General features: G+C 46.1%; 2 protein-coding genes across 5 annotated transcripts; one reads left to right on the forward strand and one right to left on the reverse strand.

Moving 5' to 3' along the window:
• Positions 1–534: 534 nt before the first annotated feature.
• htra3b (HtrA serine peptidase 3b) lies at positions 535–9,577 on the forward strand. Its single transcript, XM_020649287.3, has 10 exons — positions 535–1,176; positions 3,299–3,398; positions 3,506–3,638; positions 3,727–3,816; positions 6,469–6,663; positions 6,781–6,813; positions 6,918–7,032; positions 7,127–7,184; positions 7,740–7,835; positions 7,943–9,577. Exons 1-10 carry the CDS (start codon positions 756–758, stop codon positions 8,109–8,111), a joined length of 1,410 nt encoding a protein of 469 aa, XP_020504943.2. The 5' UTR covers positions 535–755; the 3' UTR covers positions 8,112–9,577.
• Positions 9,578–12,457: 2,880 nt separating this feature from the next.
• acox3 (acyl-CoA oxidase 3, pristanoyl) lies at positions 12,458–26,435 on the reverse strand. 4 transcript variants are annotated; one of them, XM_020649293.3, is made up of 19 exons: positions 26,285–26,435; positions 22,050–22,183; positions 21,447–21,544; positions 21,185–21,320; positions 20,881–20,955; positions 19,828–19,917; positions 19,253–19,396; positions 18,913–19,001; positions 18,700–18,796; positions 18,386–18,568; positions 18,184–18,306; positions 17,120–17,240; positions 16,875–16,997; positions 16,619–16,732; positions 16,107–16,222; positions 14,799–14,973; positions 14,612–14,679; positions 13,481–13,567; positions 12,458–13,245 (listed from the first exon to the last, which is right to left on the reverse strand). In XM_020649293.3, the coding sequence occupies exons 2-19, from the start codon at positions 22,167–22,169 to the stop codon at positions 13,126–13,128; spliced, it is 2,079 nt and encodes a 692-aa protein (XP_020504949.2). In that variant the 5' UTR covers positions 22,170–22,183; positions 26,285–26,435; the 3' UTR covers positions 12,458–13,125. The 4 variants fall into 4 exon arrangements, with proteins under 4 accessions (XP_020504949.2, XP_020504950.2, XP_020504952.2 ...); XM_020649294.3 differs by having other exon boundaries at positions 22,050–22,174; positions 26,285–26,430; XM_020649296.3 differs by lacking the exon at positions 26,285–26,435 and adding an exon at positions 23,041–23,183.
• Positions 26,436–27,346: the final 911 nt, after the last annotated feature.

The following is a 27,346-nucleotide window of genomic DNA, read 5'->3' on the forward strand; positions in this document are numbered from 1 at the left end:
CGACACACTGAAACATCAGCACACACGCCGTGTTTGAGTGTGTTCAGTATATTTAGGATTGTAGTTCCTGGTTCTTGTGGGAGGAGTTTCATCAAAGGTGGAGATTTAGGAACATGAGATTAGAGCTGACAGTGTTGTTGTCCTCTACCCTGTGGATCCTGTTATAACCACTGGGTGGCGCCACAGTAGGTTAAATGAACGAACATATGAAGTTTATGAAGAGGGAGACATGTTTGAATTATAACAGAACATCAAAAACACAGACAACAGAAACATGAAGAATGAAGTTTAAATTAATATAAATAAATAAAATAAGGTTTAAATGACGAGACTGAACTGTCCTCAGATCACCTGCAGGAGGTCAGCATCAGACCTCCCCTCTCCCCCTCATCCCTCAGTCCTCCTCCTTCCCTCTCTCTCTCCTCCCCTCTCTTCCTCCTCCTTTCCTCTCTCCCGCACCCTCTCTCCTTCTCTCTCTCTCTCTCTCTCCTCCCCCCTCCCTCCCTCTTTCCCTTTCTCTACTCTCTCCTCCTCTTTATTCAGTGATTCTCAGACTCTGAGCTGAGAGGTTCTCTGTTCGTGTTCGGACATTTGGATCTTTTTTCGTCTTCTGTGTGATGAAGGACAGTCCTGTCTCACCTGCCTGTCTCACTGACGTGTCTCAACTGACGTGTCTCACCTGACGTGCAGCCTGCAAACCCCGTTGATCAGGAGGATTCCTATGAAATGATCTGAGCTTCTCGCTTCTTGTGAACATGCAGCTCCTCATCCTCCTCTTCACCTCCGCGCTCCTCTTCCTCACACAATCCGCACGCGCTGAGCCCAAACCCAAATGTCCGACCCGCTGTGACGTCAGCATCTGTCCGAGTCCCAGCTGTCCCAGCGGCTACGTGCCAGACAGGTGTAACTGTTGCGTGGTGTGCGCGCGGGCGGAGGGCGAGCCGTGCGGCCGCAAGGAGGAACTGCCGTGCGGGGACGGTCTGGAGTGCAAACACCCGGCGGGGAAACGGATCGGGAAAGGCTTCTGTCAGTGCAGGTACAGCAGCCAGGTGTGCGGCAGTGACGGCATCACTTACAGGAACGTGTGTCATCTGAAGGCCACCAGCAGAAAGAACCAGCAGCAGGGTCTGGACGGGGTCTCCCAGAGCCACAAGGGTCCGTGTGAGAGCAGCACAGGTATGATCTCACACAGGTTTATTTCTTTAGAAACAAGGTGAGCAGGATGCCTGGTCTATGGAGTCTCAGGAAGGTCATAAAACATGTGTGGAAGGTTCACACAGTAAGAATATGAGACGTGTGTGTATTTATTTATTTTTATTGACAGATGCATGACGTCACAGCTGACAGGGTCTGTGGTCAGAACCTGAAACTGGATCATGTCAGTCACAGTCTTCATCAGTTCACAACAATAATATAAGTTACATGAACCTGAACTTTAATAATCATCAGACTGAAATATAAACATTTGAATCAGTGTGTGTCTGTGTGTGTGTGTGTTAGTGTGTGTGTGTGTGTGTGTGTGTGTGTGTGTGTGTGTGTGTGTGTGTTTCCTGCAGATCTCAGATTGACTCGTGTGTAAAGCGATTAAGAGGATTTTATGAAGCATGAAGGTTCCAGATGTAAAAGCAGGTTCAGCGTGTGTCTGTGTGTGTGTGTGCGTGCGTGTGTGTGTGTGCGTGTGCGTGTGTGTGTGCGTGTGTGCGTGCGTGTGTGCGTGTGCGTGTGTGTGTGTGTGCGCGTGTCAGATTATTTATGTTACACACCTTCATGCTGAGCTGCAGATGTGCTGTATCAGGTGTTCATTCAGCTCAGCTCTGCACATGCTCAGTTCATCCTCTGAATCTTTCTGTTACAAGTTATATTTGAGCTAAACATGAATAAATAAAAAGTATCTTAATATAAACTAGTTATTTTGCTGCTCACACACTCACAAATACACACAGACAGACACACAGACAGACAGATACACACATACACGCACAGACACACACACATCCCTAAGACAGATCTCTATAGAGGAAACAGGAAGTCCCTATACACCACACACTATTTACATCTCCTTTGATCTTTAACCCATTATTTAGTCTGGGTTTACACACACACACACACACACACACACACACACACACACACACACTGGGTCAGTGGAGCAAACATCCTCACAGGCGTGGTCTCAGTTATAGATAAACGGCTGACTGAGCAGAAAGTTTAAACTCCATCATCAGTTAAAGGTCATCATCCATCTCTGAAGGTTTGGACTGAAAAATGAGAGTTTAAGGAAAAGTACACTCAAAGAAAAAAGTTCAGTAACTAGAATAAGTTCATATCTCCATCCTGCTCTCCCTCTTTCTACTCGTCTCTGAGTCTAACTCTAAAAGCTCTGATAATCTTCAGACTCAAACACAGTTAGCTCGTCTTTAATGTGTTAATGTGAAGAGAAGCTATCTGCAGCTTTACTCTGCACAGAGCTGCACTCACTCTCACACTGATGGAGCTGCACTCTCACACTGACGGAGCTGCACTCTCACACTGATGGAGCTGCACTCTCACACTGATGGAGCTGCACTCTCACACTGATGGAGCTGCACTCTCACACTGATGGAGCTGCACTCACTCTCACACTGATGGAGCTGCACTCTCACACTGACGGAGCTGCACTCACTCTCACGCTGACGGAGCTGCACTCACTCTCACACTGACGGAGCTGCACTCACTCTCACGCTGACGGAGCTGCACTCTCACACTGATGGAGCTGCACTCACTCTCACGCTGACGGAGCTGCACTCACTCTCACGCTGACGGAGCTGCACTCACTCTCACACTGACGGAGCTGCACTCACTCTCACACTGACGGAGCTGCACTCTCACACTGACGGAGCTGCACTCTCACACTGATGGAGCTGCACTCTCACGCTGACGGACTGATTTAACCCCTGGTTGTATTAATAATAATCATGTCGTAGTCATATTTACAGACTTTATTTACAGAGCTTTTATTTTGGAGGCCCACAGAGGTGGAAGTGTTTTCCTGATCACTGGAAAGTTTGAGCGTCACATCTCTTATAAATCATGCATCGCAGTTACCGCCAACTCTCAGCAGACGCTTGTTTCTTCACTCTAACTGTGCGTGGCGGTTAGCGCCCCCTGTCTGTGAGTTAGACTCTTTTTACAGTGAGGCTGATTCACTGAGAAAGATGGTTGAAATGACTTGATCAGTAATAAATCGTCTGAAAATGTTTTAATGAGTGAAGGTGAATCCTTCAGGTCGAACACCAGACTTATGTGTTATATGTTCCAGGTCCTCCACACTCTTCCAGTCCAAGATACAAGTTCAACTTCATCGCAGACGTGGTGGAAAAAATCGCACCTGCTGTGGTCCACATTGAACTCTTCCTCAGGTACACAGAGTGTGTGTGTGTGTGCGTGTGCGTGTGCGCGTGTGCACGTGTGTGCGCGTGTGTGCGTGTGCTGCCTGTGATCGTCCTTCCTCTCTTGATGTTTTCAGACACCCTCTCTTTGGGAGGACTATCCCTCTGTCCAGCGGTTCAGGCTTTGTGATGTCAGAGAACGGACTGATCGTGACCAATGCTCACGTCGTCTCCAGCACATCACCTGTGTCCGGTCAGCAGCACCTGAAGGTACACTTACCGTTAGTCCTTTACTTTTTTTATATTCAAATTAAATGTTGTATCATCCTCTAATCTTTGATCCATCTCTGAACTGAAGGTCCAGATGCACAACGGAGACATATACGAAGCCAAAATCAAAGACATCGACAAAAAGTCAGACATTGCTACAATCAAGGTCAACTCTCAGGTGAGTCCTCAGGTCTGTCCCGGTCACCTGAACATGTGAGTACATGTGCAGTCCTGCAGAGGACCGTAGAACATGTGAGTACAAGTGTAGTCCTGCAGAGGACCGTAGAACATGTGAGAACCTGTGTAGTCCTGTAGAGGACCGTAGAACATGTGAGAACCTGTGTAGTCCTGTAGAGGACGGTAGAACATGTGAGTAGATGTGAGAACCTGTAGAGGACCGTAGAACATGTGAGTACATGTGTAGTCTGCCTAAAGTTCTGTCTCAGGTTGGTCTCAGTAAATTACAAAGAGTATGCTTGAATGATGATCTGGTCCCACAGACGTTTTATTCTTCATGTTCTGCATAGTTTACCTGGTCCAGGGTGAAACTCTGGTATTGAACCCTGTCCAGGATGAAACTCTGGTCTTGAACCCTGTCCAGGGTGAAACTCTGGTCTTGAATCCTGTCCAGGGTGAAACTCTGGTATTGAACCCTGTCCAGGATGAAACTCTGGTCTTGAACCCTGTCCAGGATGAAACTCTGGTCTTGAACCCTGTCCAGGGTGAAACTCTGGTCTTGAACCCTGTCCAGTATCAAACTCTGGTCTTGAACCCTGTCCAGGATAAATCTCTGGTCTTGAACCCTGTCCAGTATCAAACTCTGGGGCTTTAGCACTGTTGAAAGTGAAAACATGGCGATGTGGACTCGGTCTTGGTGTGACGGGTCAGATAAGTTCTCGCTCGTCCATCCACAGGCAATGTAAAAGTAAACAAACAGAGAGGGAGAACTGTTTCATGGCATGCAGCTGCAAACCTGGAACAGATGTGCATGAGACCAACATCTGGTGAGAGAAACCAAACAGTACTGTACAGTGAAACCCCAGAACCAGGTCTTTGTTGTCCCAGTGAGCCGAGGCAGGCTCAGACTCACATCCTAATGTTTTTGTTGTGAATCATCTTTTAGTTTTTCCACACCTCGCTGCGTTCCTGTCACAACAGTTCGAGGCTCATGGAGGTCATTGACCTCATATTTATGGTTCTGCTGTTAAAGCGTCCATCTTTGAACCGCTCCCCGGGGGATGGCGTGCTCCTCTTCATGGTGTGTGTGCTTCTTGCCAACAGTGTGCATAGCTAACTTGCTGCTCGTCCATGTGTGTGAAACATGTTGGTCTGATGAGGGTTAACGTTCAGTACACAAATGTTGACAACATATTTGCACAATTTAGACAACGTGCAGGAACTGATGGTTCACTGATGTGCTCCCAGTGTGGGGGAGTCCAAACCACCCCGGGGGGAACACCAAATACTTCCTCATTGGTCCACAGCCAACCCCCTCTCAGGGTCCAGAGGATGATTACTCATGTGCTGCTCTGACGGCCTGTTGACTTACTGACTGATACTGGACCCGGTCTGTTAACCAGGCCTTACTGGTTAAGGTGTTCGGGTGATCCTCCTCCCAGTGTTCCTCCTCCAAATATTCTAGGTGTTCCTCCTCCAGGTGTTCCAGGTGTTCCTCCTCCATGTGTTCCAGGTGTTCCTTCTCCAGGTGTTCCAGGTGTTCCTCCTCCAGGTGTTCCTGTTTGTGTATCTGTGTAACACCTGTTTCTGCACTGAGGCCGTCAGTGACACTCCTCGTCTGTACTGGAGGCGGTGTTACAGAGTCGGTTTTATTTGATGAGTTCATCAGATGGAATATTCCGGCCTCTCGTGCATTTTCTTATATTTCTTCTAAAGTCACCCGAGAGGCCGACCTGGGGACTTTCTGTGGAAACAGGCTAGTGTTTTTGTAGAGATAAGGACGGCACAGGGCGGGTCCTTTAATAACATCTTAAAGTAATAATACGAGCTGGAGCTCAGAGTGACCGCAGGCTGACGTCTCCACATCACAGCTGGACCAAGACCAGGACCAGGACAGGGAGGAGAGAGACCAGATCCAGATCACTCCTCCTTAAAGAAAACGTGAACACAGCATTTTGAGCTCATTCCTGGTGTCAGCGTCACCCCATCAGTCCATCAACATGTGTTTCTGCTCAGCCCCTCCTAAACTCCCTCAGTCTGACTGTGTAGACTCTCTCTCTCTCGCTCGCTCTCTCTCTCTCTCTCTCTCTCTCTCTGTAGTTTTGGAAGCTGTTGCTGGATCCAAATATTTGGTTTGTTTGTTCTGCAGTGGTTGACATCACCATCATCCTGCTGGGTTCTTTGTGTTGAAGGAGGAGGTTTTGAATCCCTCTCTTTGCTCCACTCATACGCCTCTTTGTAGCACTTTGATGGCTTTAGTGTGTCACACACTGAGCTCATGGATGAAACCGTTTCTGCAGAAGTCACTGTTATTTAGAGCACTACGTCTGAACCTCTGGTTTACTTCACTTTGGGTGTGGGTCAGATACTCGGGCGTAGCAGCAGCTGCACAGAAATGAAACCATTGTTTTAACTGCTAATATTTCTTCACTTTGGCTTTAAATGCTCAAAGATGAGCAAGTCACTGATGCTGTAGTGTAAACAGGAAGTAGTCGAATAAAAGCCTCTAGAGGTGTCCTCCAGCAACACATGCAGAGTCAATTATGGTTGGCTGGTTTTGTCCACCAAAAAGGGTTGAAGAGAAGGTTTATCTCCAGCCTTAATGGTTTCTCAAACATCCTCCTCCAACGTTCTGTCCTCTTGTCCTCCTCAGAACAAGCTGCCTGTCCTGCTCCTGGGTCACAGTGCAGACCTGAGGCCGGGGGAGTTCGTGGTTGCCATCGGCAGCCCGTTCGCCCTGCAGAACACCGTCACCACAGGCATCGTCAGCACGGCTCAGAGGGACGGGAAGGAGCTGGGCCTCAGGGACTCGGATATGGACTACATCCAGACCGACGCCATCATCAATGTGAGAATGAAGCTTTATGTCGTCAAGTTGAAACAACCAGAGAAATAGGTTTTACTCAGTTTAAACTGTGAGGACATCAAATGAATGAGTGTTTGTATCTTTATGTGTTCTTTGCAGTACGGGAACTCAGGAGGACCTCTTGTCAATTTGGTAAGAACTTTTATTTCCCTGCGCTGTAGTTTCTGTGACTTCTGTAAACTATCTCTTTCTGCTGGTGTTGTTAACCCTTCTCCCTAACCCTGTCTGTGTTTGAGGATGGGGAGGTGATCGGCATCAACACCCTGAAGGTGGCAGCAGGGATCTCTTTTGCCATCCCCTCAGACAGGATCACCCGTTTCCTCAACGAATCAGTGGACAAACCCAACAAAGGTGAGTCTGACTGTAACATCACATCTGTAACATCACATCTGTGACTTCACATCTGTAACATCACATCTGTGACGAACCTTGAACTCTGTTTCAGATGTGAGGTCGGTAAAGAAGCGCTTCGTTGGAATCCGGATGCTGACCATCACACCAGCGTAAGTCTGAACTTGTGTTTGGTAGAAAATAGAGAATGATTAATCTGACGTCTGTGATTTTATAATAAGCTGTTTTAAGTATTGAACAAGCTCTTCAGAGTTTATTTAAACCATGTATCCTGTTTAAAGGCTATTTAAGGTGTATGAGGAGTCCCACAGGGATCTATGTTGGATTCTCTTCTTTTCACATTGTGTCTGCACCAAACATTAATTTATTTATGAAAGCCTTAATTAGACATGCATCCATACAAATAAAACTATCCAGTTCCCCTGAGATACAGAGTAACCCTTCATCACCAGAAAAAAACAGCTACAGTCTCTGGTAGTATCGACTAGCTTAGAAATAAGTTGACATTTTGAGAAAATATTGATGCCTAGGGCGTCTTTCCGCTTGCTCTCACATCTCAGACTTTTGGGAAAATTTCCAAAAGTTTTTATGTATTCTTTAAGAAAGCTATACAGCAATGAAGAAACATTCAGATCCAGATCAAAGAGGACAGGTGCTGAGGTGAGAGGCATTCACTGAAAACAAAGAAATGACTTTGTATTTTACAGGTTAATTGAGGAGCTCAAACAGCAGAACTCAGACTTTCCTAATGTGACCAGCGGGATCTACGTCCATGAAGTTGTTCCTTACTCACCTGCAGACAAGTAAGCTTCATTCATTCCTTCACAAACAGCCAAATACAGTTCTGTCACTGTCTTTTTAAATAAAGACTATTGTGTTCCCATATCAGACATTCTGTCTTTGTCCCCAGAGGTGGAATCAAAGACGGTGACATCATTGTGAAACTGAACGGCAAACCTATGATGACCACAGCCGACCTGCAGGGGGCGCTGCAGGAGGAGTCTGCCCTGCTGCTGGAGGTCAGGAGGGGCAACGATGATCTCCTATTTAACATAGAGCCTGATGTAATAATGCAGTAAAGATGGCGGTTCACCTGCAGGGCAAGGAGAACGTCCCAGACTGTTCCTAAACCACTAAACACTATTTAAACATGTCACAGAGTGGAAACACTACACTGGTGTGAAGTAGTGTTCGAACAGTGCACACAGCTCCAGACACCGTGCACCTGGCTGTTACCTGTATATGTCTCTGACCAGGGCAACGCTGGAACAATTCCTCACATGGACCTCACCTTGAATCCAAAGCCTGTCAGTGACTGTTTGACTTGAAATATATTTTTCTCCTGTAGACACGTTCACTAAACACGTTCATGATCTGAATATGACGCCTTTTTATTACACACGGCGATGATAAATTCCCTTTGAGGGACAGCTGTGACTCAGTGGTAGAGTTGGTCGTTTCTCAACCATCCAATATCGGGGATTCGATCCCCAGCTGATGCAGCCATCAGTGTGTGAATGTGTATAACTGTGGATGAGTTAATACTGATGGACTCTTTACACAGCAGCCTCTACCATCAGTGTGTGAATGTGTATGAGTGAATGAGTTAATACTGATGGACTCTTTACTAAGCAGCCTCTACCATCAGTGTCTGAATGTGTATGAATGGATGAATTAATACTGATGGACTCTTTACACAGCAGCCTCTACCATCAGTGTCTGAATGTGTACGAATGGATGAGTTAATACTGATGGACTCTTTACACAGCAGCCTCTACCAACAGTGTGTGAATGTGTATGAATGGATGAGTTAATACTGATGGACTCTTTACTAAGCAGCCTCTACCATCAGTGTGTGAATGTGTGTGAGTAGATGAGTTAATACTGATGGACTCTTTACTCAGCAGCCTCTACCATCAGTGTGTGAATGGATGAGTTAATACTGACTCACCGTGTGAGCGACGTCCAGCCTGTCAGACACGGACTGATGGATGGTCCTTCATGTCCACAGCTTGAGTCTGCTCTGTGGTTTTACATCATGATGTGGAGGGACATGTCCAGCATGTGTGAACTTGTTGTAGGTTCATATTTATATGAAGCTCTTGATATTTTTCTGTGTATTATTCACATGTCATGCTGTATTTGTTCATGATTGCTGATCTGTGGACACTGATTGGCTCTTGGACTCAGTGAACATTACAAACACAATGACTGAGTTTGTTTCTTCATGTCTGTTCTCTGTTACTGACTCTAAGGAGGATCTTTGTAACGTCCTGCTCATGCTCATCCTCCTGCTGTCTGTGGTTAATGCTCGATGTGACTCTTTAGTGTTACAAGATGTTTTTCTAGAACTCATCGTGAACCACATGTGTGCTGTAAGAGTGTTTTTCCTGCTGCTCTGCTTTCTAACTGTTGGAGCTTTGAAGTGAACATACTTGTTTACATGGAAGCACCTCTGCAGCATCCTGTGGACAAAACCTTTTACACCAAATAAACTTTGATTGATTGCAGCTGTTCTGGAATAAAAGGATTCACCGATGTGCCACATTTGCTCCCCTTTAAATGTAGGTCACAGGCAAAGGCTCATGGGAAACAGCAGAATAATACCTGAAAGTGTGGAAACTGGGCCAGCTCTCCTCATAAACAGTCCTGAGTGGAAACAAGTCTCCGAGCAGGAATGTGGAGGGAAACACACACACACACACACACACACACACACACACACACACACACACACACACACACACACACACACACACACACACACACACACACACACACACACACACACACACACACACACACACACACACACACACACACACACACACACACACACACACAGAGGAAACAGTTTGAGGTTCAGTGAGAAAGTGGCCGCAGACAGACGCTGACGCTTTCTTTCCTTCAGCTCTTCACAGGTCAACAGTTTATTTAAAAGCTTTCACTGTTTAGTCTGAAACAGAAATATTCTCTGCTTCCTGTGGTTCTCACACTGTTTATGAATCTACACCCAGGATCATGTTAGTGAAAAACCATCACAAGGACCCACGTGCAGAAAATAAAACTCACTTATTCAACAAACAGTCCAAAAAACAAGAAACAACTTTTTTTACAAGAAACAGCTCTCTGTAATTTTATAATTTGATCCTGCTCAGAATGACTCTGGACTCTCATTGGCTCATCTTCTCTTCAGGTTTGTTCTCTCACCTGTAGCCCGTTAGCTTTGTCCTGATGACAAAATGATTAATTGTTGTGTTTTTTTTCTTTTTGGGCGTTTGTGTTCACACTGATACACACACACACACGGACACGGACACACAGATTTATGACTGACCTATATTCTGCACAGACTCATGGAGGAAACAGGAACAAAGCCGGAGAGAGAGCAGGAACATTTTGAGAAATGGATTCAGTCTGTTAACTGTGTGTTAACAGACCCCTGCTCTGATATGAACAAACACACCTCTTTATTCTACATGAATTTAATAACCATTCACCCATCAGGCTCAGAAACAGCTCTGGAAACAAGAGAATTTAAAAAGACTCTTCTGGAAAGTCAGAAGCCTTCATTCGATAGGGTAAGATTCAAAGACAGATCCTAACCCAATGGGGATACAAGCGCAGGTTTGACAGTCCGGGTTTGATACACTAAAAGGAGAAGACAAAGGCAGGCAAAGTCAAACACCACAAAACCAGTGAGAACGCGAGGACGGAGCGACTGTAGTGAACACAACGAACTGACAACAAGAGGGAGGACACACAGAGACTTAACGCTCAGAGTGACACTTGGGGTAACGAGACGCAGGTGAGGACACTCAGGGGGTAATGGAACGGTAAATGGACTTGAGCTTATATAGCGCTTTTCTAGTCTTCTGACTACTTACAGTGCTTTTACACCACATGTCACACCCACCCTTTCACACACTGATGGTAGTGATCGCTATGTAGTATCATCCATCAGAAGTAACTAATCCCATTCACACACCACCACTGTAGCAGCGGGTGCAATTTAGGGTTAAGTGTCTTGCCCAAGGACACATCGGATATGTTGCTTAGCTGGGGATTGAACACTCGACCTTCTGGTTGAGAGGCGATGACTCTACCAACTGACGCCCTTGGGGTAAGGAGACGCAGGCGAGGACACTCAGGGGATAAGGAGACGCAGGCGAGGATACTCAGGGGATAAGGAGGTGAGGGTGGGGCTGAAACACAAGGCGGGAAAATATGGAAATCGAATATACCATCGATGGCCTTGTCATCCAATGAACCGGTGAACAGGTCAGAATGATATTATTAATAAGAAGGAGAGCAGCGATCTCTGCAGAGGACGTTCCAGACGTTCTGTTGAGTTTAAAGAAAAAAAGAGTAATAACAGATGTGAAAGACTCCTTGAAGAGCGTCTGTAATTACAGAGAGAAGATCGGGTTTGGGTCTAAAGAGTCCAATTGGACCAGTAAGAGAGCTCAGCCTCTCTGTGGTCACGTCAAACTGTATATATATATATATATGTGTGTGTGTGTGTGTGTGTGTGTGTGTGTGTGTGTGTGCGGACTCTGAGCCTATGAATGTCACGTAGCATGAAATGAATGGGTGCTCCTTCATGATGACAGGCTGCACGTTTATATTTCTGTTTAAAGAACAGCTGATTCTGCTCAAATGTCAAACTCAAACCTGAACATGAAGCCAACGCAGAAACCCTCAAGAGGTGCACACACACACGCACGCAGAATGATGCTCTCACTACCTGTGCAGGTGAGATAATGAGTCAGCACAGAGAGAGACCACAGACTGTAAATTTGATTGAAGTCTGAGTGAGGTCACCCGTCTGTTCCTGCAGGGGGCGCTGGAGTCCCATTGATGGCGGTCTCCATGCTGGAAATGTTGTCTCAGTCTAACTTTCAGTCGACCTAACAACAGGCTGAGAGCTGGAGCTGAGGTGGGTTTTAAACCTCCTGACAAACCGTTACACCGCTCCCACCTGTCAATCAGGTCAGCTACACGCCTTATTGTGAATAACTCTTATCCTTCATCAAATCAAAACTGATGAGTCATCAAAACATTCACCCCCCCCGTACAGTGTGTGTCGATCGAGACATGAGCTAATCAGACCTATTTGGTTTTTTGAACCAGGCTGTAAACATGTTAATCTCTGCTGTAAAAACAGGCTTTTTTGAATGGGTGTGTATGTGACTTCCTGTGCTTCTGCAGCCAGCCTCTAGTGGACACTCGAGGAACTGCAGGATTTTAAATTTTTTAACAGGTTGCTGCTTCAGACAAACTGCGAAAATGTTTTTTTGTTTTTTTTAACCCACAATCCTCTCGTCCCCTAAAGACAGGAAAACAAACCATCCTATAAAAACGCTCCTGAAGCTCCAGGTGAGCTCACACCTGGGTGTGAAACACAAAGAATCAACGACAATCATTTTAATTAGTAAAGTCATTTAATGTGAATTGATGATTGTTTCTGATAAAAGTCGAGTGCCTCCATGACACACACACTAAACGACACAGAGTCATTAAAGAGACGCCCGAGCTGAGAGCAGCCCGATGATGTCAGAGTGTGGAAACATCATCAGTCAGTGCGTTCTCATGACTTTAGAGCGCGCCTGCAGCTTTAAGGCACATATGTCTCTGTACATCAACAACAGATCATCATCAGTTAATCAGATATTACATCCCATAATGCATTTCAGTCAGCTGTCTGTTTGAGAGGGTCTGCTAAGCGACACCTCGAGGTCAGGGCTTGTAAAGGAGAGAGGCAGAGTTTAAGACGATGACACAAACAGCTGATGTGCTCTTCTTCGTGCTTGTCTTAAGGCCACGCTCTGGATGTTAGCGTTAGCAGCTACAAGTCTGTCTGTTCATACAGGTCACAATGAATGGATCTGATTGGCACAGATTTCTCCTTCTGGAGAGACAAACAAACAAACAAACAAACAAACAGCTGGAAGTATCTGCAGAGTCATTAGTGATTCTAAAGGGGAACAGGACGTCACAGACGGGGAACAGGACGTCACAGACGGGGGACAGGACGTCACAGACGGGGGACAGGACGTCACAGACGGGGGACCTGGTTCTGGATGGTTCTTTTCACAGTTTGGGACGCAGAGAGCCGACGACAGGTTTGTCTGAGCAGAACTCTTTCCACCACGACGGTCTCTCCAGGACCTGAGAGCCCTGCATCACTGTGGACCACAGGTTCTTGTACAGCTGAGACACACACACACACACACACACACACACACACACACACACACACACACACACACACACACACACACACACACACACACACACACACACACACACACACACACACACACACAGGCAGACACATGGGTGTTGATCTAAAGTTATTGAGAACATTCATGAACTGTCAAGCTGTCTGATTATTTTCTTGTTAAATCTTTTTATTAATGTTTAAAGTGTGTGTGTGTGTGTTTACCTGTCCGTCAGCGTTTCCTGCGGGTGAGTTCAGTATAAAATCAGGAGGAGCCAAAACATCGACCAACGCTACAGCATCATCCTTCAGCTACACAAACACAGATTTCAGATTAGACACAGGGCGAGCTCTGAGGGCGGCAGGAGCATAAATAAAGAGGGTAGGGTGAATTAAAGGGGGTTGGGGGGAGTCAGGGGGTCAGCTGGGTTAGGGGGGTCAGGGTCTTCCCCCAGTCGAAGTCTCCTGTCAGATATTAGAAACGATAAAGAATGTCAAAGTGAGCAATTACAGGATCTCTTTATGTTACAGTGTCTGTTGGTAATCAATGAGTGACAGGACGACTGGAGTCTCATTTATCTCCCAGTTATTAAAACGACGACCAACATCCCCAGGATCTTTGAAGGCTACAGACAGGTAGTCAGACAGGTACACAGACAGGTAGTCAGACAGGTAGACAGACAGGTAGGCAGACAGGTAGTCAGACAGGTACACAGACAGGTAGTCAGACAGGTAGACAGACAGGTAGACAGACAGGTAGTCAGACAGGTACACAGACAGGTAGTCAGACAGGTAGACAGACAGGTAGGCAGACAGGTAGTCAGACAGGTAGGCAGACAGGTAGGCAGACAGGTAGTCAGACAGGTAGGCAGACAGGTACACAGACAGGTAGTCAGACAGGTAGTCAGACAGGTAGGCAGACAGGTAGGCAGACAGGTAGTCAGACAGGTAGACAGACAGGTAGGCAGACAGGTACACAGACAGGTACACAGACAGGTAGTCAGACAGGTAGACAGACAGGTAGACAGACAGGTAGTCAGACAGGTACACAGACAGGTAGTCAGACAGGTAGACAGACAGGTACACAGACAGGTAGTCAGACAGGTAGTCAGACAGGTAGTCAGACAGGTACACAGACAGGTAGTCAGACAGGTACACAGACAGGTACACAGACAGGTAGTCAGACAGGTAGTCAGACAGGTAGTCAGACAGGTACACAGACAGGTAGTCAGACAGGTACACAGACAGGTACACAGACAGGTAGTCAGACAGGTACACAGACAGGTACACAGACAGGTAGTCAGACAGGTAGACAGACAGGTACACAGACAGGTAGAAAGACAGGTGTGTGTGTACCTGTGAGCAGAGAGTGAGGATGCTCATCTGGATCAGCTCTGCAGGTCTCCCTCCACTCAGGTAGTTACCTGCACAGAGTCAAACAGGTGTGTGTACAGGTTTGTGTATAGGTGTGTAGTACAGGTGTGTGGACAGGTGTTTAGTAAAGGATTGTGTACAGGTGTGTGTACAGGTGTGAAATACTGACCCTGGTACAGCGTTGCCGTGTGGTTGCTAAGGCTCCACAGTCCGTACAGAGCGCAGAGTTTCTTCAGAACAGGTCTTAGAGCAGCCGGAGTGTCAGGGTCAAAGGTCACATCATAAAACCTCTTCAGACAGTTCTGGTCAATGTAGGCGATCGCCAGAGAGCGGCAGAAATACACCTGCACACACACACACACACACACACACACACACACACACACACACACACACACACACACACAATGCGTGTTTATCAAACAACAATCCGCCGCTATAAAGCTTTAGCTCCTCCTACATTGACACGTCACACTGCACATGTGCAGACTGTCAGACAAACTCACTAAACGTTTGAGTCTCAGCAGAGATTTAAACATGATGACATCATAGACACACTCAAAAACAGGCTCAGTGACACACACGTTTCCCAGAACTACAGCACACACCCACCCATCAGTATGTAACACAAAGCAGATGACAGATCAGCCGTCAGGGAAACAAACATCATGTGTTTATGTTTCTAACCAGCTGATCTGATGTTACAAACATGACGCAGGACGTGTGTGTGATCTGATAACACTGTTCCAGTTTGTTTCTCATCTGAAGTCCAAAAACAGGATGAAGGATTATCATCACAAGAAGAACCTCAGCTCATGATCGTCTCTAATCCAAACACAGCTCCAAGTCCAACGGGATGACGGAGGATGACTCTGCAGTTTCACACTCAAACTAATCTGGAATAAAGAATAATCTTTGTTTTGGACACATGAACCGGGATCAGACGGCGCTGCACCTCAGACACAACTGCCCTCTGACCGTGTCCATGACCCCCCTCTGACCCTGTCCATGACCTCCCTCTGACCCTGTCCATGACCCCCCTCTGACCCTGTCCATGACCCCCCTCTGACCCTGTCCATGACCCCCCTCTGATCCTGTCCATGACCGCCCTCTGACCCTGTCCATGACCTCCCTCTGACCCTGTCCATGACCCCCCTCTGACCCTGTCCATGACCCCCCTCTGATCCTGTCCATGACCGCCCTCTGACCCTGTCCATGACCGCCCTCTGACCCTGTCCATGACCTCCCTCTGAACCTGTCCATGACCTCCCTCTGACCCTGTCCATGACCTCCCTCTGAACCTGTCCATGACCTCCCTCTGAACCTGTCCATGACCCCCCTCTGACCCTGTCCATGACCTCCCTCTGAACCTGTCCATGACCTCCCTCTGACCCTGTCCATGACCGCCCTCTGACCGTGTCCATGACCTCCCTCTGACCGTGTGTTCCCCGTGTTTTTTCAGATTCATATCTCTCACCTGGCTGTTGTTTCGAGCCTCAAAGTCTTCCAGTCCTGCGTCTCTCTGCTGCTGCAGCCTCCTCTGACTCTCCTCCAACAGGAAACACACCAACCACTGAAACGCAGACACACACACTGACACAGGACAACATGATACACAACAGGACAGAGGACAGAGGACACAGGACACAGGACACAGGACAACAGGACACAACACACAACACACAGGACACAGGACACAGGACAGGACACAAGGACAACAATCGGTGGTCAGCGGGTCACAAAGCTCTGACAAACAGAATCAGCTTTATTCACACACACAGACGGTGTCTCTTTTTTACAGATCTTAAACTTCCTGTGCAGAGGACCTTGAAAATAAAAGATGATGTCACCTGTTTGGTTTATAATAAAAAGCTGTAGACGCTGTTAAAGGAGCGAGCAGAGTTTTGAGAATAAAAGACTTCCTGTATAGAACAGACATTAACTCATCACTCTGACTGATTCATCCAGGTGAGCTGACGTGACGCTTACCTGCAGGCTCCATACACTCCTCCAGGGTCGTTGCTGTGAATTTATTCCCAAGGATGGTTTGGTAACCGTCCAGGAAGTCGACGGAGTGAAGAGGAGACTCGATCTTTACTCCGTCTGAGAGATGAGAGCAGAGCTTCATTTCGTGTGTGTGTGTGTGTGTGTGTGTGTGTGTGTGTGTGTGTGTGTGTGTGTGTGTGTGTGTGTGTGTGTGTGTGTGTGTGTGTGTGTGTGTGTGTGTGTGTGTGTGCAGACTCACCGTGTTGCTTGGCGTGCAGCAGGCTGAGCAGGTAGTTGCTGGTTTGTTGCAGCAACACGTTGTTGTCTCCTTCATACGTGCAGTTTGGATCGTTGTTGTCCCTCAGTTCACCCAGACGGTTCACTACGGAGAGAGAGAGAGGAATCAGGTAGGTGTGTGTGTGTGTGTGTGTGTGTGTGTGTGTGTGTGTGTGTGTGTGTGTGTGTGTGTGTGTGTGTGTGTGTGTGAGAGTGAGAGAGACTGACTGGCCAGGTATCCATGCCCCCCGCAAGCCTCTCTGCACTCCTGGATCCCGCGCTGAGCCATCCACGAGGCCAGAGGTTTACTGGAGCAGGAGATGGCGTGGATCTCTCTGCCCAGGTCCGCCTACACACACACACACAGATGAAGGTATTTCTGCAGCACCTGTGATGGTAGAAGTTGTTTTTGTCGAAAACAGACGTGTGTGTTGCTACATTTGGAGACAAAACGTTTGAAGTTGTAAACGTGTCGAGTTGTTTCGTCTCTCACATTCTTCACTGCAGAAACATCTCTCTCTCTGTATCATCATTAATATTTATTATTATTATTATAAACATGTCTCCTCACCTGTCTCTCTCTCTCTCTGTATCATCATTAATATTTATTATTATTATTATAAACAAGTACATTTTTGTTTAAATAAATAGTTTTCAGTTCAGTCCTGCATTTGGGTTCTCTTTGTTTTTTCACATTGGCTCTTGGCTCATGGTGCTCGCTCTGACTCACATGGCGCTCGCTCTGACCTGCATGGCGTTCGCTCTGACCTGCATGGCGCTCGCTCTGACCTGCATGGCGCTTGCTCTGACTCACATGGCGCTCGCTCTGACTTGCATGGCGCTCGCTCTCTGACTCACATGGCGCTCGCTCTGACCTGCATGGCGCTCGCTCTGACTCGCATGGCTCTCGCTCTCTGACTCGCATGGCGCTCGCTCTCTGACTCGCATGGCGCTCGCTCTGACTCGCATGGCGTTCACTCTGACCCGCATGGCGCTCGCTCTGACCCGCATGGCGCTCGCTCTGACTTGCATAGCGCTCGCTCTCTGACTCACATGGCGCTTGCTCTCTGACTCACATAGCGCTCGCTCTCTGACTCACATGCTGCTTGCTCTCTGACTCACATGGCGCTCGCTCTGACTCACATGGCGCTCGCTCTGACTCACATGGCACTCGCTCTGACCTGCATGGCGCTCGCTCTCTGACTCACCTAGCGCTCGCTCTGACTCGCATGGCGCTCACTCTGACTCACCTGGCGCCCGCTCTGACTCACCTGGCGCTCGCTCTGACTCACCTGGTGGTCGCTCTTGTTGCCCATCACCTGTCCCATCTGAAACTCCACGTAGTTCATGAAGATGGTTTTGGTGAAATGTTCCAGAGCGTACGCTGCGGCCAGGTAGGGGATCAGACGCCATTGCTGTGAAGAATATTTGATGTTAGGAGTCAAACGGAGACGTGACCATGAGGAACATAAAGGGGGCGGTATCTTCAGAGACCTGCAGCTGGTATTCTAGGACGGGGATCTCCTCGGCGTCAAGGGGGCCAAACTGCCTCCTGGTGGCCGAGTACCTGACCGCCACGGTCAGAGCCAGCTTCAGGTTGGTCAGAGCCATCCTGCTGATGGACATCCGGCCCGACGACAGCGCCCCCAGAGACGCCCCGAAACGCTTCTTAGAGTCCTGGAAGACAGACAGACGAGAGGACGTGAGACAGGCAGACAGGAAGACAGACAGACAGACAGGCAGACAGAAAGACAGACAGACAGACAGACAGACAGACGGACAGACGGACAGGCAGACATCTTACTGACTTTAAACGGGGTGACGTAGCGTCCGTCAGGCGTCACGTCTCCCGTCTTATTCAGCAGATTCTCTCGAGGGATCCTCACGTTGTGAAACAGAGCAAACCTGAAGAGAGACCACGCCAAAGTGTTTGTAAGGACTGCAGCTCCCCCTAGTGGGCAAAACTTCAAAGTGCATCAACCCCTGTGCATTGATCTTTGTCTGATAAAAACTCAACGTACCCGTTATCGAGGCCGTTCTGACCCAGCTTCTTCCCCATGTCTCCCACCAGGACGCCGGGCAGAGCGAGCAGCGTGTGAGGGTCCCTCACCTGGAGGACAACACGGACATTCAGGTGGGACTAAATGAACTTCATCTAGGTTACTCTGAAGGTGTTCTGTGCTCCTCAGCCTCTATTAACACCTGTTGGTTACCACGACAACACACACACGTTCTCCACGCTCCATAATGAGCGTAACGTGCAGCTAACCTCCTGCACACGGTCGGATCTGAACTGTTTGTTGTCAAACGTGATTCTGCACATTTTAAACCATGTCTCCTCGTCTGCTCGCCATCTCTCACCGGGACGATGAAGGAGTGCAGGCCGTGGCACACCTGGTCAGGTGTGTAGAGCTGAGCGAACACCACGGCGTGAGTGGCGTTCTTCCCCAGATTCCCCACCCAGAACTTCGCCGCCTCGAAGTCCGGAGAGTTGATGACAAACTCCTGAAGGGGAGGAGACGGAGTTTGTGATGATGAAAAAAGTGTGTGTGTGTGTGTGTGTGTGTGTGTGTGTGTGTGTGTGTGTGTGTGTGTGTGTGTGTGTGTGTGTGTGTGTGTGTGTGTGTGTGTGTGTGTGTGTGTGTGTGTGTGTGTGTGTGTGTGTGTGTGCGTCTGTGTCTCTTTGTGTCTGTGTGTGCTTGGGTGTGTGTGTCTCTGTGTGTCTGTGTGTGCTGCCTGTGATCGTCCTTCCTCTCTTGATGTTTTCAGACACCCTCTCTTTGGGAGGACTATCCCTCTGTCCAGCGGTTCAGGCTTTGTGATGTCAGAGAACGGACTGATCGCGACCAATGCTCACGTCGTCTCCAGCACATCACCTGTGTCCGGTCAGCTGTGTGTGTATGCATGTGTCTGTGCGTGTGTGTTATGTTGTTTACCTGTGTCTTGGGGTCATAGGTCGCTGTCGTCCTCATGGCTCTGGTGTTGCTGCCGTGACTCAGCTCAGTGAGAGCAAAGCATCCAAAAATCTACACACACAAACAAACACACAAACACACACACACTATTACCTTCATTTCAGGCAGTGTTAATCTTCACACAATTTTCTAATTTAGTCAGAGTCTCCTGAGGAAAATGTCCTTTATATTTAGTAAATTAGTCACTGACTAAAATTGTCATTTTAATAATAATGATTTTAGTTGATGAAAATAGAAGATATTTTAGTCAACAAAATCAGACGCCAGCTTTTATTTTTATTATCAGAAGCTCCAGGGGGCGGGGCTTCACAGACCTGCAGGCTCCAGGCTCCAGGCTGCACATTGTTGCACTCAACACACAAGCACACATTTGATGAAGTCTGCAAGTATGCCTGGTTTACAATGATTTTAGAACAGCTGGGGGGGTACGTGATAATCATCACTTGTAATGTAATTTTCATTTCGTCACATTTTCGTCAATTAGATTAAGTAATATTATTTATCAAATCGTCAAATAGCGGAGTTTCGTCTCGTCATAGTTGACTAATTTATAAAGACCTTCGTCAACACATTTTTTCTTCATTTATTTCGTCGACGAGATTAACACTGATTTCAGGGGCATATCAGTTATAAATAATATAAATAAAATGCACATGGTCTGCAAACAGTGAATTGACATGATATTTTTTAAGTAGACCCCTGGGGCAAAATACATGTAGAGACCAGGATGGGGCCCGAGACAGAGCCTTGTGGGACGCCACATGTAAGTACAGCCACCTCAGAGGAATAGTCTCTCTATTCTGTCAGACACCATCATTGAAACGTGACCACAGGATCATGTGATGGACAGAGTCATAGGCAGCAGTTCAATTGAAACACCAGAGTCAACATATTAGACACGTTAAATGGGTTTATGAAGTGGGTCCATGCAGGAGCGTCTGGAGTTAGAGGACATGTCAGCAGCTGAGAACCATTAGTTTGTATCTGCAGGCTGCAGGTGAGTTCAAGTCTTACCTTCATGGCTTTGATGTTTTTAACAAATTCACTGTGCCTTGCTGAGCCAGAGCTCGCCACAGTCGCTCCAAACATCTGAAACACACACCACGAGACACGACAGGAAGTGAGAATCTTTACACAGGAAGTAAAAGAATAGCGAAGTCTGTCAGCGTGTTCTCTTCGATGCCTCCAGTGGTGATAAACTGTAACTGCAGCTGTGCTGTACTTTTATTGATGGTTGACATCAACTTTTCACTGTCTCACACACACACACACACACACACACACACACACACACACACACACACACACACTCACTCACCCCTCTGTTGAGGAAGTATTTAGTATTACAGGACCAGTCGTACATGCCCAGACTGTTACTGAGGACGGAGGCCTTCCAGGGATTAGCCATAACTTCTTCATCTGGCAGGAAGTCATAGGAGAACAGCTTCTTCACCCTGAGAAGGATTAATGACAGGTGATACAGGAAGTAAAGATCAGAGAATAATGTCAGGTGATACAGGAAGTAAAGATCAGAGAATAATGACAGGTGATACAGGAAGTAATCTCTGTGCTGTTGTTACCTGAGGAAGGTGAGCTCTCTCATCTTCTCCAGAGGAATGTCCTCACCAGGCCGCCGGGCGAACAGAGGGTCGTTCTCCAGAGTCTGGAACACACGTTTCTGTAGAGCAGACAACAACACAAAATGAGGAAAACATACATGAAGAGAACATGAGGAGAACATGTAGAGAACATGAGGAGAACATGTAGAGAACATGAGGAGAACATACATGTGGAGAACATGTAGAAAACATGAGGAGAACATGAAGAGAACATGAGGAGAACATGAGGAGAACATGAGGAGAACATGTAGAGAACATGAGGAAAACACAAGGAGAACATGTGGAGAACATGTGGAGAACATGTAGAGAACATGAGGAGAACATGTGGAGAACATGTAGAGAACATGAGGAAAACATACTTGTGGAGAACATGTAGAGAAAATGAGGAGAACATACATGTGTGGCGCATGTAGAGAACATGTAGAGAACATGTGGAGAACATGAGGAGAACATACATGTGTGGAACATGCAGAGAATGTGTGGAGACAACAGACAGGCAGAAGATGACAGAGATAAGAATTAAACAGAACCAGGGTTCTGTGCGTTTTGTTCTGGTTCTCTTACCTTGTAAGCGATGATCTCCTCTCCTTCGATGAACAGCAGCATCTCCTTCCAATTAAAAGAAGCTTTCTTCCTGTAGACGTCCAGTGGGCCGCTGGGGAGGTCAGGAACCAAAGAGTCCATCTCTTCTGTTCTCACTGACGAACAAGAACACAAACAATCAATACAGGAATGTTCTAATGAGACTGAAAGGTTCTCAGGAAAGACTAAAAGGTTCTCAGAGAGACTGAAAGGTTCCCAGATGATACTGTAAGGTTCTCAGGGGACTAAAAGGTTCTCAGTAGATATTGGAAGGTTCTCAGGGGAGAGAAAAAGGTTCTCAGTAGATATTGAAAGGTTCTCAGGAGAGAGAAAATGGTTCCCAGGTGATATTGTAAGGTTTTCAGGAGAGACTAACGGGTTCTCAGTAGAGACTAAAAGGTTCTCAGTGGAGACTGAAAGGTTCTCAGGAGAGAGAAAAAGGTTCTCAGTAGATATTGAAAGGTTCTCAGGAGAGAGAAAATGGTTCCCAGGTGATATTGTAAGGTTCTCAGGAGAGACTGAAAGGTTCTCAGGAGAGAGAAAAGGGTTCCCAGGTGATACTGTAAGGTTCTCAGGAGAGACTGAAAGGTTCATAGGAGTGACTAAAAAGGTTCTCAGGAGAGACTAAAAGGTTCTCAGGAGAGACTGAAAGGTTCATAGGAGTGACTAAAAAGGTTCTCAGGAGTGACTAAAAGGTTCTCAGGAGAGACTGAAAGGTTCATAGGAGTGACTAAAAAGGTTCTCAGGGGAGACTAAAAGGTTCTCACTAGAGATTAAACTGACACTGTGGAGATCAATGTAGCTGCGATCCTGTGAAACAGGACAGTCGAGGTGTTTCACGCTCAGAGCTCCTGATCTTTTCAAACATCAGCTTCAACAATCAAGCATTAACCTTTACGAGGATCAAACTCAAGAACTCTCCATCCTGAGAGAGAATCTTTAAAGTATTTACGGACACAAACACCGCTCTTACCTGGCTGAAGGTCAGCGTGTTCTGTAATCTACCTGTGTTCAATCTGAAGACTTGTTTTCTGCAGTCAGGTGCTGATATTTTCCACCTTCACCTTCAATATAACGCTTATCAGTCTCCACGCCAATGTGCAGCAGCACGTGTTTATGGATTATTTTATCTACACTGAACCAGGTAACCATGGTTACCTCAGGTGTTATCAAATAGGACAGAGTTCAATGTGTTTGTGCAGGGTCACTTCAGTTTAGACACACATCAGACTGTGTGTAACACGGGGGGGAGAGACACTCTGCTCCTCACTGGTTAGGGACCCTGCAGGGAAAATGAAAGTTCCATCAGTGAAACCTTCCCTCCTCTTAAGCTCCGCCCTCTTGTCCAAGTGTGGTCGCTTCTGCTTCCAAAATAAACACTGTGCCACCCCAATGCCAAACCAAAGCCTTCAAACCGACAAACATCTGAATGACCCCCAAGTCTCAAATTCACCATTCAGAAACAAAGGTGGCGCTCTGCGGCGACTCCACTGCACTAAACAACCTCTTAACCGATAGTTATGAAGACCAACAAGCGCTGCCTTCAAGTGCTCCTCAAAAACATTGTACGTCCCAGTTGTGTAGTTGTAATAACATCAAACACGCATTCAAGTTCAAAAGCAACAAACATGGACCCTAGAAGAAGAAAGGTTGTTTTCATGGCTGATGTTTATTTACTAAAGGTTAGAACACTGAGTGAAGAACACTGAGTGAAGAACACTGAGTGAAGAACACTGAGTGAAGAACATAGAGTGATGAACATAGAGTGAAGAACATAGAGTGAAGAACACTGAGTGAAGAACACTGAGTGATGAACATAGAGTGAAGAACACTGAGTGAAGAACACTGAGTGATGAACACAGAGTGAAGAACACTGAGTGAAGAACACTGAGTGATGAACATAGAGTGAAGAACACTGAGTGAAGAACACTGAGTGATGAACACTGAGTGATGAACATAGAGTGAAGAACACTGAGTGAAGAACACTGAGTGAAGAACACTGAGTGATGAACATAGAGTGATGAACATAGAGTGAAGAACACTGAGTGAAGAACACTGAGTGATGAACATAGAGTGAAGAACACTGAGTGATGAACATAGAGTGAAGAACACTGAGTGATGAACACTGAGTGATGAACATAGAGTGAAGAACACTGAGTGAAGAACACTGAGTGAAGAACACTGAGTGATGAACACTGAGTGATGAACATAGAGTGAAGAACACTGAGTGAAGAACACTGAGTGATGAACATAGAGTGAAGAACACTGAGTGATGAACATAGAGTGAAGAACACTGAGTGAAGAACACTGAGTGAAGAACACTGAGTGAAGAACACTGAGTGATGAACATAGAGTGAAGAACATAGAGTGATGAACATAGAGTGAAGAACATAGAGTGATGAACACTGAGTGAAGAACACTGAGTGAAGAACATAGAGTGATGAACATAGAGTGATGAACACTGAGTGAAGAACATAGAGTGATGAACATAGAGTGATGAACACTGAGTGATGAACATAGAGTGATGAACATAGAGTGATGAACACTGAGTGATGAACATAGAGTGATGAACATAGAGTGAAGAACACTGAGTGAAGAACATAGAGTGATGAACATAGAGTGAAGAACATAGAGTGATGAACATTGGGTGCGTTCGAATTGTCCCTCCTATCTCCTTTCACTATCCACTTTACCTTAACCCCGGAAGCATTTAAGTGGCGGCCACGATAAGAGCCGTTCGAATTCTCTAAAAGTTAAGGAAAGGTGGGTCAATGCTTCCTTTATAGCCTCCTTTAGCATAGGATACACTGGACCATCCTTTACCAAAGGAGATGAGATATGGCGTCCAACAATTCCTTGTGGCCGCAACATTTAAAGCGACTCGCGCATCCGACCGTTAACGAACATTAACGATGACAGAAAAGGGAGATCATAAGTTACCATTGCAATACTATGCCTTGAACAACTTTCAACAATTTTTAACCCGTAGGCGAACTATGAACGTTATGCTGATGTTATAAAACGATCAAAGTGAGTTTAACTTTTATTGCAGCCTATGCTCAGTTTGCATTCGTTATTTATCCACTTTGAGTGTTTTGGCAGCCGTAAGCAATATCATAAAGAACGTTAAACTTTCCTTCAGTCAGATGCTGAAACCCTTGCCTTGATTAAGGTTCTTGAGATATTATTCAAAGCCATATAATCAGATTATAATCACCATAAAAAACATCACCCTGTCTTTCAGGTGAAAAGGGATCAGAGACATTTTGAGCCAGATGATGTTTTATTCAACATATTTCATTCAATTCAGAATGTTTTGTGCATTTCTTCAGTTGTACATTCTTGTCTTGCATAAATGTAACAAATAATTTCATATTTATGTTGATGTTGATTTCTGAGTGGACAGGAAGGTGATGGTTTCACTTTTGTTACTTGTAGCCTGGTATTCTATATTGTTTTTATTTCAATCCTAACATTGTGGTAATTAAGATTATTTCACCGGTACGAAGGCACAGGGGAAAGTTTTTTAGATGCGTTTTTTGTGTAGTCCATTTTCTGAACATTGTAGTTTCAACACGGCAGACCCACGTCATTAACCTCCGCCGGCCCTTCGCATTTAATGACGTCGCCCAGTGGTAAATGCGGTCGGATTGTCAGAGCAACGAGATCGCCTTTCCCTAAGTCCTTTATGAATTCTCCTAACATCTTTCCTTGACTTCATGACGTTTTCCCCGGGGTTAAGGTAAAGTGGATAGTGAAAGGAGATAGGAGGGACAATTTGAACGCACCCCTAGAGTGACAGACAGACTCTAGTGGACAATGGACGAACTGCAGCTGTAAAGTTGGACATTTTAACATGGGGTTCTATGAGGACTGACTCACTGCAGGAGACAGACTCTAGTGGACACTGGAGGAACTGTAGATTTTGGCACTTGGTTAAAAAGTAAACAGAGTTACACTGCTCACATGAAGCTCTTGTAATTTAACTTTAATAAAATAATGGATTTCTATTTCACATTTTAAACTGTTTGTATATCTGAGGTTTCCTCCGTGGTATATGACGTATTGACTGTGATTCTTTGATCCCTCTGCACGTGGAGGAAGAACTTAAACTTTAATATTGAATCATTAAATGATTGTCACGTTCCCTCCTGAACAGGACTAACACAGTTCTAACCCTCAGATGTTTCTCATTAAGAACAACAACGGCATCTCACCTGACAGGTAAGTATCGTCTCTCTTTCTCTCTTTCTCTCTCTCTCTCTCTCTCTCTCTCAGGTGTCCTGCAGTGGGCTTTACGTGGACCTGTGGACCTCTGTTCAGTCCTTCAAAAGGTTTTTTTTGTTTCCGGGATCTGAAACAACAACAACAATTCTTCCTGTCCGTACCCTTCAGAATAAAAGCATCATCGCCCATAAAATCTAATTACAGTAGTGGTAGTAAAATAAAATAACATATAATGAATATCTATATTATTGTTTACAGTAGAAATCAATAATATGTGCAGATATATAGCAGAAATTCAACTTTTAAAAACATTGTTTGCTTCACTGTTGGTTTTATTCTGAAGGTCTGGGTGAAGATTGGGAAGCTTCCGGTCTGAGTCAACTTGATAAAAGTTAATTTTTTCATGGAAATAAACTTCTTAACAAACATCATGACATCAAAATAAAAACACGAGAACTTTTATTTAAAAACGAATAAATAATAACTCATATTTAAACAGTTTGATTAAAAACACTGAGAGGATTAATCACGATGAAGAAGACGAAAAAGAAGTGTGATGATGGATAGTTGAGAGTTAAACGTTTCAAACACGCTCAGCTTGTTCATGATCCCTTCTTCTGACCCGTCTTCTGTGCTTCTGTCGTGATGAACCTCAACAGTTCAACGAATGACTGATTAAAGGAGAGAGAGGAGCAATCAGAGACCGGTTCAGATTGAAGTGACAGCGCTGCCTCTGATTACTGAAACACAGTTAGTGTCTGCAGAGCCTTCAGGTGTCTGAGGTGTCTGAGGTGTCAAGGTGAAGATGGTGAAAAACTTATCCACCAGTTTAAAAACAAAACAATCTGAGTTGGTTTAAAAGTTAACAAACGGAAGGATTGAATCTCACAGTCTGCATGGTACAGATGTGTTTACGTAAGAGCTGACAGAGCACCTTCCTGTCAGTGTCTCTGATTGAACGACAGCTCTCTGCCGCCCTCTGCTGGTCACCACTGCTCCTGTCAAGGATTTCTGTGTGACGTTTGTTAAAAACATTCATTCAGTTAGTGAAG

Source organism: Labrus bergylta, chromosome 22 (assembly GCF_963930695.1).
Source record: "Labrus bergylta chromosome 22, fLabBer1.1, whole genome shotgun sequence".
Taxonomy (NCBI): domain Eukaryota; kingdom Metazoa; phylum Chordata; class Actinopteri; order Labriformes; family Labridae; genus Labrus; species Labrus bergylta.